General features: G+C 46.1%; 1 protein-coding gene across 7 annotated transcripts in view; it reads right to left on the bottom strand.

Moving 5' to 3' along the window:
• The window catches only part of CUNH10orf90 (chromosome unknown C10orf90 homolog), a 260,887-nt gene that overhangs the window by 34,459 nt on the left and 212,278 nt on the right, over positions 1 to 14,150 (bottom strand). For 6 of the 7 annotated variants that reach the window (XM_032175268.2, XM_058435897.1, XM_058435898.1 and 3 more), the window contains 3 exons: positions 5,755 to 6,045; positions 2,438 to 2,622; positions 81 to 258 (listed from right to left, as the gene is read on the bottom strand). In XM_032175268.2, the coding sequence (XP_032031159.1) occupies positions 81 to 258; positions 2,438 to 2,622; positions 5,755 to 6,045 (654 nt within the window). The remainder of the gene's footprint in view (positions 1 to 80; positions 259 to 2,437; positions 2,623 to 5,754; positions 6,046 to 14,150) is intronic. The other variant, XM_032175253.2, reaches the window with a different exon arrangement.

Raw genomic sequence — 14,150 nt, 5'->3', positions numbered from 1 at the left:
CACCCCTGAGTGAAGCCTCCAGCTCCAGGAACCCCCTGCCCCTGGTCTTTTCCAGTCTCCACAAGCCACCTGCAGCTTACCACTCAGAGGATGGGGAATCGTGAACTGCTTCTTGCTGGTGCGGATGGGAAGGAGGCTCTGCTTCTGCCTCAGGTCCTCCTTCCGCTGGGCTTTCCTCTGCTGGACCATGTGTTCGAGCTTCTTCAGCCGTTCTTGTGAGCGAGAAATGAAGTGAGGCTTACGAACTTCCAGTGCTTCCTATGCAAAGCAAAGAAAATAGGCCATTTTTAAGAGCAGTGACACAGAAAGGCAACACATCTGTCTGATGTGGCCAAGAAGCCGATGGCAAGCACAGTACTCAGAGACCAAAGGCCACAGTGCAAAAGTATGTCACAATTTTCTTGCACATCCTTGGGTAAAGAAGGTAACAGGCATGTTGACAACACAGGTCCTGGGGGTCAGGTCTGGCCAGCGCCGAGGCCCCTCCTGCAGCAGGACTGACCGGCAACTGGCATCAAAGCTGGGAGTGCAGAGTGTATTTCTGCCCATTCTTCTTTCTACCCTGCTGAGTCATTTGTTCCCAAAAGACAATCCAAGAGCCCTACATTCTGTATTCCAAAAAGACATGAGTGTGGAGGGCATGGAGGTGCTGAGTCACTTGCTTCTGATGCACTTGGAAGCCCCAAGAAGCACAGACACAGATCATCCACTCGGTGTGAAAAACGGGCCCTTTCAGGAGGCACCACAACTGCAGCTAAAGGAAACAGCTTCTCCTCCTGGGTAGAAAGAGCTGGGAGGAAACCTTTGCATATACAGAAGGTTCTGTGAGCTCCACAAACCATGTCAGAAGTCCCTATGTCTCCACTCCCACCTCCTTGCACTAAGTCAACCACACAGGTCTCCTGAACAAGACTAACTGCCATTCCGCTCCGTCCCAGACACTGGGCTTAGGTGCTCAATGTGTATTCATCACCTCGTGGAGTCCCACAACTATTCAGGAAAGCAGGCATATTTCTTTCCATTTGACAGATGCAAAAACTGAGGCTCATGGTAGTTTGGTAGATCACATGGTAACACCCCATCCACGGGAACCCCATTCTTTTCCTGCACTGCCTTTTATGGTCTTAACTTACTATTCTTTGAGTGTCTCTGCTCAAGTTGTCTCCTGAAGTACTACCCATAGCCATTGGCTCAAGTTCCATCTACCCCAGGAATCCCTGTTGAAATGCCCTGTTGAGCCAGAGCATGGTGCTTCACTGATGGGCTTGAGCAACAGTGAGTCACACGTTTACCTCCGTGCTAGGCTGTGAGCTCCAGGAAGTCATGGGCCGTGTCTCATTGACAATGCATCACTCACATAGTAGGAGTCCTGCGTGTATACGCTCAGCAAAGGCTCACTGGGTGTGCTGCCATGACCGAAACATTCCTCTGCCCCCTTCCTCTTCCTCTGGGAGCTCAGAGTGCCCAGGGGGAAGAAGTGTGGGCTCAGTCTGTATCACATATGTGTCCCTGGCAGCTACGCTGGGGAAGAAGTCTTCTTGGCCAGCTCCCCACATGGTGCCAGCCACCAGGAACAGAGAACCACGAGGTACAAGTCACTGGATGTGCTGAAGCTTCAAGAGAGTTCCATGCCTAAAGAGATAACCCCTAGGAACGGCCTGGTGGCTCAGGTTTAGCTGCTGCCTTGGCTGCCCACCCCACCAAGAATGGCCTTAGAGACTTTGGGGGCACCATGAATGCCTCACTCAGGTCCCACCAAGCCCTCTGGGTACAGGAGCCAGCCAGCGGAGCCATCTCCACAACTGCAACTGCAGGGAGGTTTGCAACCTTATTAAGTGCCTTCCAAGAAAGTGTGGCTAGCTGTGCAATACAGTTAGCAGAGGCTTTCTCTGAGGTTGTTTGCCCTCCTAATTTTTATTTCTCCTTATTTTTTAAACTTTATAAAATGTGTGCATACTACATTTTATAAAGCAATTGGGAAAAGATGCCAAACTAAAACTTTCCTATCCTTCCACTCACGACCATGTGACCTTGGGCATCTTCACCTCTCAAAGGCTCAGTGTCCTCATCTGAAGACATTGAGATCTGGAGCCCCTATAGGCTCCTACCTCCTGGGAGTCTTGCATGGATTGGAGGCACTGATGTCTAGGAAGTGACCTGTGGAACGCTGGAGCATCCATCACTGCTGCTGTCACTGTCACTACTGATAGTATTTGATCTTCATTCTAACCTGGAGGAGTCAGTGTCATTATCTCCATTATTCAAACAGTGACAGAGTGGCCCAGAAAGCTTAGGGGACCTGCCCAGTCACACAGCTGCTAAGAAGTGAAATCCAGTTTCCAGCCTCAGAGGTGGAAGTGAGGTTGTGTGCTCACGGACTCCCTAGGAAATCTCTCCCTTTGGCAGGAATCAAACCAGGACACACAGAAGGCCTTACTTGTAAGGTCAAAGATCTTGCAGGCGTTTGCTGAGGCTCAGAACAGTCTTCGGACAGGCCAGGGCTCCCTGCTCCATCAGAGGGTGCTGGTGAGGGTGCTGCTGGGGAGGGCTCAGGTGTGGTGGGGTCCTCACTCTTCTTACATTCCTTTATTTTTACAACCAAGTCACAGCATGTGTAATCTCCTAGGAGAAAAGATTTAGAATCCCATTTAGAGGGCACCAAGTGATTTTCACCTGACTCCTCAATACCATTAGACACAGAAGACAATTTTGAAAATAGAAACGCCAGTGGATTATTAATGGGCCTCATTAAGCTGACAAGATCATGCCTCATCACAGAGCCCCCGGCCGCCCTGGTCACAAGGAAGAGCGTTTGCATTCAGCCAGACTTCAGGACTGGCTAATTATGCCAGGGAGGTATTCCCTAGGCTTCTGATGGTTAGGATGGCTTTGCTCAAAATGAAAAGAAACTTTTCTATTCAGTGCTTCGTATTAAGTGTGTCCTGTCCAATTATCACAGTTCGGTTGTTTTGGGACAGTGTATTAATCTACCCAGTGCTTACTACACTGATGATATAAGGACAGGGCACTGGTATCCAATTATAGAGCCCTCCCCTGCACTTGCTGGAGACGACCACTGGCTTTGCATAAGTAATTGGGATGACTTCTCTCTCAAGGCTGGTTTGGGGCTCTTCCTGGGGCCATTTTGACTTTCCTTTGTGGAAAAGGTCAGGAAATGAATGGATCCAACAGCATCTCAGGCAGGACAGTTTCTGATTGATTGGGGATTAATGAGTATTCACTGGACACTTACTGGCCTCAGCTGGCAACACAATGTCCTTCACTCTGTCCTTAGCCCACCCCTCCCATATGAGCCCCACTACTTGCCTCACTGCACCTTCCCCTCAACACAGCGCCCTGCAACCACCCCAGTTCTGAAATGCATGGCAGCCTCTCCCTCACTCCTCACCCACATGCTCGCCTATCTCCATAAAGCCCCTTTGATTCCTCTGCCCAGTAGACTCCCACCCTCCAGGATGAGTCCCAACCTTCCAAAAGCCTCCCTCCCCTTCCCAAGGCACGACCCATCCCTGCCTCTGCTACGTCACCCCAGGGAACACACATCGCTCATTCAGCAGCATCCATCACCAGGTGGGGTTGGAAGACGATGTTTTCATCCCACAAGCCTATGCCTCCTTCGAGGGCTGGACCATATCATATCCACCCTGCATCTCTCCACAGCACCAGGTACCCAAAAGGGGCTCATTCTGTGAGGAGTGGAGAGGTGGCCTTCTGGAGGCTCAGCTGTCTGTGGGATGCATCTCCATGATTACAACGACTACAACAACTACAACTCACCATTTATGCCTGGGTCCTCCCTCTCCTGGGTCAGCTGTCCAACCTCTTTCCAAAACCCACCCACAGTTCCTATTACCTACAAGCCCAAGCCAACTGGACTTTTCATGGCTGTTCATGGTAGATGTCCCACCTGCAGCTGTCGCTTTGGAGTCTCTACCAACAGCATACCACTTAGAAGGTTTCCAGTCATGCTCTTTCATTTTTCTGAGCATTTGCTCTGGTTCCTTCTGGAAAAGAGCGACCACTCTGCCCCACCCATCCCCCGTCTCCTGCTGCCCCTTCAGGCCTAACACTAGCCCCAACCCCCATCCTGTGGAGTTAATCTCGCCTTCTGCCACACTGTTTCCATGTCTTCTTGTGAGCATGTTTTCTAGTTCACCCTGTGCACAGGGGTGGAAGCCACAGTTTCTCTGCCTCCTTCTCCACCATTCTCCCCAGCACCAGAACCAGAAACCCAAGGGCCAGCCCTAACTCTCCCACTTCTTCACTGCTGAAAGACCCATCCCTGGATCCTGAGCATCTCTGCAGCCACGGCCCCTCCTGCACAGTGACTCCACGCTCTCCTTGCCGGCTGGGCCTCAGCCCCCAGCCACGCTCCTCTCCCATCTGTCCTCCACATTGCGCACGAGGCAGTAGTTTCCTCTCGAGCAAATCTAATTATGTCTCTTCCTCTTCAAAGGCTTGGCTCTGCCTTCAATCCAGACTTCCTAAGTGGGTTTAGAAAGGCCTTCCAACCTGACGCACGTGACCCCTGCAGACTCACGCCAGCCACTGCCACCCCCACAACCCTTGAGCCCTGGCCCGACCCTCTGCAGGTCCCCAAATCAACTATGTTCTTCCTGTCCCAGCTCCCTGCATCATGTGTGCCTTTCCCTTAGCCTGCAACGCTCTTTGCCCTCAGGTCTGATTTGAAAACGTCAAATATACTTTCAAGCTCCTGCTCAAATCACTTCCTTGGCAAAGATGCCTCTGCACAGACCCTCCTCGGAGTGTCAGGGGCCGCCCTCGGCTTCCCCATGGCCCACCACACAGACATGGCTATGCTGCTGACCGTTTCCTGCACCGACTGAGAGCCTAGAGGGCAGGGGATATAAAGCACAGTGTCTAGCATACAGTAGGTGCTTAATAAATGCTCCTCTAAACGATTAGTGAATGAGAAGCTAGGGATTAACTTGGGTTCCAAGTGCAATTACTTTTATTACTTTTCTAATTGCCATAACCAATTTAAATTTTACAACCCAAGCTGATATCTTTCTTTCTGTCCTTTTCCATAGTTCTTTGAGAACAACTTTAGAATGATAGCAAATGTAAATTTTTTCTGCTGACATAACCGGGCGCCACAGGACATTTTTCCAATGTGTTCTTGTGTCCTTTCTATAACATTGTTTGTTGCACCATTTAGTAGTGGTCAGCAACTTGATCCCCAGAGAAATGATGACTGTGTTCTAATTCTTGGTTTCTTCCTCTGTGGGAGGCTGAGTTTGGGACCTATCTTTTGGGCACGTGAGTTCCAGTGTCTCATGCTTGTTAAGTGCTGGAGACCTGTGGGAGCCTCGCCCCTTAGTCATTATATCCCTGCTAGTTAGTCACAGGGCCACAGTCAACCCAGCAGACCTGCTGCCTTCAGAGCAGCCACACACACCTGCATCTCCAACCTTCCTTAGCTGAGCCTGGGAATCTGCTGTGCACCTGGGTGTGGTCTTCTCTCAGCCTCAAGGGGGTACTGGCCTTGCACACAGTGGGCTTGAAAATCCCTGACCCACATAGGGCTGCCTCCTGGGTGCTTGGGAGGTTCTTACTTGGCAACCATTTGTCCCCTCTCTGCTCTCCCAGTTGGAGAAGGGGAGGCTTCATCAGGTGAACGGTGACAGTATGCATGAAATCCAGGTAGGCAATCAACAACTTTTTATCGAATGTCAAGACAGAATGATGTCATCCACCACCTTCGCTCCTTACCTTTGGGGAACTTGCTTTCTATCTGAACACCATTATCTTCCTGCGGAGATGCACATACATCTTGTAAGGGGCAAAGAAACCCAGGAAAAAGGATTCTGGGTTTCAGGAAGCTTTGATGTCGTCTCTCTGTGGGCTCAGAAAGGTCTCTAGACAGACAGTCATTGCTTGGAGAGCTATCCCCAATGGGAAGGAAATGTCTAGTGGGCTTCTGTTCCACTGGAGGAGCAGACACAGTCATGCATACTTCTCCTTGTTGTCTCTTGCTGCTTCCAGAAAATACTTTTGTGTGTACTAAAAATAAAATGAGAGTTGTGCTCAAAATCGCTTATGAATCCAATCTAATGTACTGACTTCTACCACACATGGTGATTTTCTCAGGACAGACTTGGGGGGGAGTACAGCACTGCAAGTTCGGTTAGGAGTGCCGTCTGTACACAGTGCTGTCTCGGATTGGGCTTGAAAGAGATTGTGCTCAGTGGTGTCCTTAGGAACTCATATTATATTATCTGCAGTGAGCAACAGAATGAGTTAGCACCTTGATTCTGGAGCCAGAGTACTTGAGTTCAAATCCCACCTCTGCTACATTTAAACTTTCCAGCCTCACCTATAAAATTGAGGTGAGGCAATAATATAATGGACTAATATTAAATTATTTATTATTATATTATTTAGGTTTCTGTAATCAGTTTATTTCTATAACAAATTATATCTTTTATATAATTTATATGATTATATTGTATATAACAACATATCTATATTATATAAATCTCAAATATGAAAATTGAGGTAATGTTATAATGAAATAGTAATTTATGTAGAGTGTTTAGCACAGTACCTGATGCATAGTCAGCTTTGAATAAATGTTCATTATGATGACTATTGCAGAAGCATTGGTGCCGTGTTACGTACTATGGCGAATACAGAGATAAGAAACAATTTATCAGGTCAACGTGCATAGCTCTAATAAAGCAGTGGGTTTAAAGACATGTATAACATATTGCTTGTTTCCACGTTGTACTATCAAAAGCCTGGGAACCACCCTATGTCCATTGATAGGGGACTAATTAAATAAATTATGGTACATCCATCCTCTGCAACAGTTAAAAAGAATGAGGCAAATGCTCTTGTGTAGATGTGGGTTAATCTGTAAGATACATTATCTAGTGAACAAAGCAAAATGCAGGACAGTGTGCTTCCCCAGTAAATGCTGTTAGGCTCAGATATCTCTCAAAGGACACAGAAGATGCGGGAGACTGTGTTGTCTCAGGAGAGGGCAATGTAACACTAGGAATTGGGAGTGGAAGACAGGCTTTTTTTCACCACCCATTTTGTACTCTGATTTTTTTAAACCTCTTTTATTTTGGAATGCCCTATACACTTTTTAAAGAGCTACTCTTTTTAAATAAGGGAGGGACTGCACCACGTTGTCAAACCCCCATGCTGATGCCACCCAAGAGAAATGGCCCCACCATTGCTGCCAGTGGGAATGCGTCCAAGCCTTCCTGTGTGTTGGGACAGAAAAAAAACATATTGGGAATCCCTGGAATAACAAAAGTTATAAGAATATTCTCGCTTGGGAGGCCGAGGCGGGCGATCACGAGGTCAGGAGATCGAGACCATCCTGGTTAACACGGTAAAACCCTGTCTCTACTAAAAATACACATGCACACACACACACACACACACACACACACAAAAGAATATTCTTGCTGTATTTTCTCAAATGTCCTATATATAAAAAGGAATTGAGCTCATGACTACCAACCTCTGTCATCAATTTCTCAGAAGTCTGCAATTTGTTCCATGCCCTCTGTCCTGGAGTCCCCACTGCTCCAGCCAGTGGAAGCAGGCTGTGTGGGATGGGGCCAGGCTGTGTAGTACAGAGGGAAGAGCAAAAACTCTAGGGCTAGAGGGCCCCCAGAGCATCTTCCTGGCCATGGGATCCAGCACAGGTGAAGCCACCTGACAGCCATCAATTTTCTTATTCACCAAGAGGGGAAACCCAGCTTTCCATGTTCTTATGCACAAATAAACAAAATGTAGGTCAAAAGTGCCTGCAGGTCCCAGTGTTGGATACATAGAAAGTACCAAAAAGAAAGAAACTGTTATCAGCCTTTGTCATTTCGAGACGTTTGTCTACCCATTGTAAAGTTGGCTTTGCTAAATTGTACAGAAAATATGTTTCCAAACTTTTATTTCAAAACATTGGTTCTGTTTAAGTACAAAATATTACAGACAGAAAAAGTCTGAAAATAGTCATACATCACTTTCTTTTATTAAAGCTCTCTGACAGAATCAAAAACCAAATTAGTTATCAGGGATGCAGTCTCAATCTGCCAGGTGATATAGATCCATCCTGGAGTTCGATTTTTTAAATTAACGTATTTATTTACAGATTTATAGAGATCAACTGATCAATATTTTAATCTATCTATCTATCATCTATCTATCTATCTCTGGTTTATTGTAAATTTTTATGTGAACGAGCTTGTGTAAGTCAGATGTTCAGGCTGTGACTTGAAAGAGCTAAAGCAACTCAGAGAAAATAGAAGGTAGTTAGTGTACTGGAGAAAAGAAATATGCAGCCAAAGAAGGACTTTTCTGACAACTGATTGATCAGGTCTCATTTCGCGCATTCTGAAATGTACAATCATCAGCTGTGCAGTCACCCTCAGGTGGGCCCTCGCAGGACAAGGCGGAACGTGTGCTCTTCTCCTCCCATGCACTCCACGTGTAAGTGGGACTGAGAGTTCTCTGTTCACGCTCAATATGCTAAACTGCATCACCCTACTGAGGACCCACAGCCACTGCAGGATCTGGCCATCTCAAGAGCAGCCTGCCGACGAAGCCACCTATCCCAGGCATTTCCATTCATTGGACGGGTGCTCAAAGCCCCCGTCCTGAGTCTGACACATGGAGAGGGCTAGGCCATCATGAGTGTCCTTTAAATAGAAACATTCCCCATATCCCCTTTTCCCAAATTGGTTGACATGCCATAGTGCAATAATCTCACAAACTTGATTATCCCAGAATTGAGCTATGCAGCAGGAAGTGAACAAAAATCAACCAAAAGATTCTGCCCAACAGTTGTAAATTCCTTCTGTGGAACTCATATCCTTGACTCATAGAAGAGCCCCTTGGGTCATGATGCAATGCCCATTTATGCTTTCCTCAAGTTCATTTTTATTGCAAAATACATTATATTTACAGTGTAAAGATATTAAACAGAGCACCCACAAAGTTACCTCCTAGATTAAGAAGCGGAATATTTCCTGGGCTTCAGACATCTGAGCTACTCTTGGATGGCACCCACCCACATTCTAGGAGACAGGACCACTCACCTCAACTGTGGGTTACTCCACATTCTTTTTGTCTCTAATTTTCCCACCTATGCAGGCACCCTTAACCAATATGTTTTTGTATCAAAATTCTGACTAGCAAGCACAAAGCTAGCTTTTTTTTTTTTTTTTGACAGAGTCTCATTCTGTCACCAGGTTGGAGTGGCACAATCTTGGCTCACTGCAACCTCTGCCTTCCAGGTTCAAGCAATTCTCCTGCCTCAGCCTCCCGAGTAGCTGGGATTACAGGTGCCCACCACCACACCCAGCTAATTTTTGTATTTTTAGTGGAGATGGGGTTTTACCATGTTGGCCAGGATGGTCTTGATCTCTTGACCTCGTGATCTGCCCGCCTTGGCCTCCTAAAGTGCTAGGATTACAGGCGTGAGCCACCGCGCCTGGCCAAAAGCTAGCTATTTTGAGGTAAGGACATCATTTTTATCTGTTAGATAAAAGCTTCCAGAGGAGGCTTCAGCAGGTTGGCTGGGCCATAGCTTTCATGTGAGTTTATGGGACATGATTCTGGGGAAGAAAGTAGCAAGGGATGAATGAGTCCTGGACACCAGGGACTGATCATGGTTGGCATCAGGCAGGGCTGGCATGTGTCTGGGCATGCTGGCAGGCAGGAGTAGCATCAGGGGACTGGGCTAGTCTGGATTTTCTGTTCCTGACCTCACCATGTTCAACTTCAGGCCTTAGGGATAAGTTGAAGCAGGACACTCTGCAGTGAAATGTGAGCCCTGTGGAAAGCCATGCAGGGCAGGGACTGGAGGTGGCAGAATCTCAAGGACCTCAATGACACATCATCAAGAACAGCCAAGAAGAGGCATGCATCTGGGCTAGGTGGGGACACCGCCAGCCCATGCAGGTCCTTAGGACAATATGAGAAAAAGGTGGGTTTTTTCGAGACATTTTACCTCCACTGGCCAGAAAATGTCACCTTAAGCCAATCTGATAGAAAAAGATACTTTATAATCTCTCCAAATATTGTACAAATCTTCGATGTTCTTATATGAGCCCCTGTTGAACCAGTGGCTCCCTCCACGCACACAGTCTCATAACTGCGGCAATGTTGGCACAGTAGAAAACCAGAAAGCATGAGTGGTTGCTAAGGAGAGAAACCAGTACAACAGCAAGACTGTCAGTCACATCTCAAAGGAAGAGCAAGAAAACTATGAAAAGCAGACACACGAGCTGGGAGGGTACAGCTGCCCAGGGAATTTTAATAGCCCAAGGGTAAATGACATACAGAACTCACATTAGAATCATTTATTTCCACATTAGTTTAAATTGTGTTAAAGGTATTCTGGTATTGAAGATGAAACTTAGCTCTTTAGAACATTCATTCACTCAGGAAGAGAAAGATTGTCTCTGAGGTTTTGAGTCACAGCTCTGTGTAGCCTCCTGCCCTCTTAAAACAGACTTCAACCAACCACTCAACCAAAAAGACCTCTCTGAACAAAGCAGGCCTCTCTGAGTGTAAACCACACATTTCCTCCACATGCTGATGTTCCGGGTGGTGACGTTTTCTCCCCGCAGAATCTGGGCCATCTTACAACCAACTGTGTCTTAAGAGTTCCAGTAACCCAAGCTTGTGTCATTGTCTCTGGGCCATCAACATAAACATCAATTTTTCAACTCAACTGCAGGGTGGACCTCAACATCTCCTAAAAGCCTTAATGCTCTTTGACATGAACCTAAACAGCCCCAGACTGCCTTCTGCCCTCAACACCTTTGCAAAGCTCTTGGGTCTGCATTTTATACGTAGCATCTCACCTCTTCCTCTCACCTGGGTTCTCTTCCAGCAAGCTCCATAACTACAACATCTAACTGGAAACCAGGTAAGAGAGATTGGCAGGCTTGGGTGTCTGTTGAACACCCAGTCTGCATGGGTGCCTGCAGGTGAGTTGAGGACTCTCCTTTGCTGTCTCCTTTTGGCAAGCGAGAGGCTGCTGCAGAGGGGAAGGAAGGTGTTCTTCTGCATGTTGCATGCTGCAGAGGTGGGGAAGGCATTCTTTTGCATGTTGTGTCCTGCAGTGGAGGGAAAGGCATTCTTCTGCATGTTGCATGCTGCAGAGGTGGGGAAGGCATTCTTCTGCATGTTGTGTCCTGCAGTGGAGGGAAAGGCATTCTTCTGCAGGTTGTATGCTGCAGAGAAGGAGGGAAGGTGTTCTTCTGCATGCTGCATACTGCAGGGGGGAAGGCACTCTTCTGCATGTTGTGTCCTGCAGTGGAGGGAAAGGCATTCTTCTGCATGTTGCATGCTGCAGAGGAGGAGGGAAGGCATTCTTCTGCATGATGCATGCTAATCCATGGACATGGAGGTCATGAAAGAGGAAGGAAGAGGCAGTAACAATGGGTACTCTAATCGCACAGCTTTTCAAGCAAGTGCTGTTTGCTTTATTCTTTTCCTTTCAAAGGAGAGAGAAAACCCAAAACCACCTCCAATTACAATACGTGGAAGATGAAATAAAAGAAAGTCAAGTTAATTTGTGGCCTTTTAAGAAACAAGAGGTTGAACATGGTGTCTCACACATGTAATCCCAGCATGTTGGGAGGCTGAGGCAGGAGTATTGCTTGAGTGCAGGAGTTCAAGCCCAGCCTGGGCAATATAGTAAGACCCTAACTCTACTAAAAATTAAAAAACAAACAAAACAAAACAAAACAAAAAAACTAGCCAAGCATGGTGGTATGTGCCTGTGGTCTGAGCTACTCTAGAGGCTGAGATGGGAGGATCACTTGAGCCCAGTAGTTTGAGGCTGCAGTGAGCCATGATGGCACCACTTCACTCCAGCCTGGGTGACAGAATGAGACTCTGTCTCAAAAAAAAAAAAAAATACAGAAAGGAAGAAAGAAAAGAAAGGAAGAAGAAAAAGAAAAGAAAGAGAGAGAAAAAAGAAAAGAAAAGAAAAAAGAAAACAGAACAGAACAAGCCTATTACATGGACAAGACTGGTAGATATTTTCTCTGCTTTTTTTTCTGGTTAAGGCTTCAACTTTTGGCTGTAGGTTAAAACTTTACTTCCTCATGTGGGATCGGGTCTCCATTTGGTATCGCTGTATTTCACCGCATCCAGACTTCTGTTTAAAATCAACTGATAATTGTTTCAGCACATTTCTGTTCAATTTCTATGTAGTGGCGTTGCAGCCCAGGAAGGGAGTCAGAAAAGGTAGGAGGAGGCAGACAGCAAATGGGATAAACAGCTCCCGGCAGAGAGGATGGAAGCAGTGAGCTGCGTTACCCACAAAGATGATCCACAGCAAAAGCAGAGCTGGAGCTGGCGCCACTGGGAAGAGGAAGGAGAGAGAAGGAATGGGAATGCCAAGGAGGACAGCTAACCTGAAAATCAACCCGCAGGGATGAAGGGGCAACGGCGGGGCTGGAGGAAGCAGACATGGAGGGGCCTTTCCTCACCAGAAAACCAGACTTCCTACAAATGCCTTTCTAGACAGTAAACAGATTTCTTCTGCTATAAACGTCAACCATTAGAACCTTTTCTCCCTAAAGCAGCAGACCTCAGGGGCAGAGAGGCTGATGACCAAGAAATCAGACTGACTTGTAAACAGTGGTAGTGATATGTGAGAAGAGCCTCCCTTCTTCTGGGAGCCTGGGCAGATGGTCAGGAAGGGAGAACCATATAAGTTGTCAATAGGGTGTCAGGATACTATTATGCAAATTCAGTGATCAGAAGCACCCTTTCAGAGAAAAAGGAAAAAATCCCAGTATATTCAATGTTATTGTTCTAATGTCAAGTTTCAAGGTACCATGTGGGCAATTGTGCAGGCAACTCTCACTTGCAGTAAAGACTCACATGCAGTTGCTGCAAAGTAGGAATATATATATCTACCCACACAAAGAATATCTAGAAAGGACTGGATAACTAGCCAGTTCTAGTTATCCATTATTATTGTTATTAGCTAGTTATGATTATTCCAATAATGTCATAAACCTAGAGATTTTCAGGTTGATGAACAGAAGTCTTAAAACGTAACAAAACTATTTGGAATGCAGAAATAAAACACACACACACACACACAAGTGCACACACTCATGCCTGTTTCCTAATAACAAGATTACTTTGATTACATTGGGAACATGGTCAAGAGAAACAAGTTTCAATTAATTATTAGATCACATCTTTCTACCTTCCTTTCAGGAAGTAAAGTCCAGAATATCAGTTACCCTACAGTCCTTTATCCCCAAAGCATGGCTCAGATTCCAGAAGCACACTAAAAAATAACTTTAAGCTTTTCTTAAAACACTGCTAAAGTTTCCCAAAGTGACCCTTTGAAGTAATAATTATTTTCATTAAGATATTTCCATTTAAAAAATCTTTTTCTACAGTATAAAAGCAATAAATGATCACTGTAAAGAAAACCTGACCTATAGAAAAGTATTAAAAATTAAAATACTGACAATCTGACACTCCCCAAAATGCTCACAGTATTTGTCTCTGGGAGCTATGACATATTTTTAGTACATTAATATAGGAGGTTTTTCCTTCATTTCTTTCATTTCCACTTTGGATGAAGCTTGTAACTCAAGTGGGTCACCCTCTCTGTCATACTCATACCCACTGACATATAACAGCACAGGTTCATCGAGACATGCCTGTTTGGGAGTGGAGCTGGGGTGGTGGGCTCCTTGCTGTTGATGGTTCTCCTTTCCTGGCGCCTGGCAATTTCAGCAGGCTTTCATGTCTCCTCCCACTCTTGCTTTCCTGGGTACTCTGACAATTACCAAACAGGCAATGCTGCATGTTAAAAATTGGAAGAAAAAAAAATCAAGGTAATCTTCCAGGCATTGAAGGGAACAGCATAGAGGAATGTTGACCAAGGTCCCCACAGAGTGAAATGTCTGCTCAGGACCAGATGGTCATCCCAGAATTACTGGACATGTACTGCACACACGCATGCACGTGTGTGTGTGTCTGTGTGTGCACATGTGCATAAGTGAAGAAGGGAGGTGGCTTCCATGTCAGACTTTTAACCTACTACTCTCAACTGAGGGTATTGAGCTTTTAGCATTCCAGGGAAGGAGGAAACAAAGTTTTTTTGT

Source organism: Hylobates moloch, unplaced genomic scaffold (genome assembly GCF_009828535.3).
Source record: "Hylobates moloch isolate HMO894 unplaced genomic scaffold, HMol_V3 SCAFFOLD_3, whole genome shotgun sequence".
Classification (NCBI taxonomy): Eukaryota; Metazoa; Chordata; class Mammalia; order Primates; family Hylobatidae; genus Hylobates; species Hylobates moloch.
Note: the sequence above shows the minus strand (reverse complement) of the source record. Positions and strands in the feature narration are given on the sequence as shown.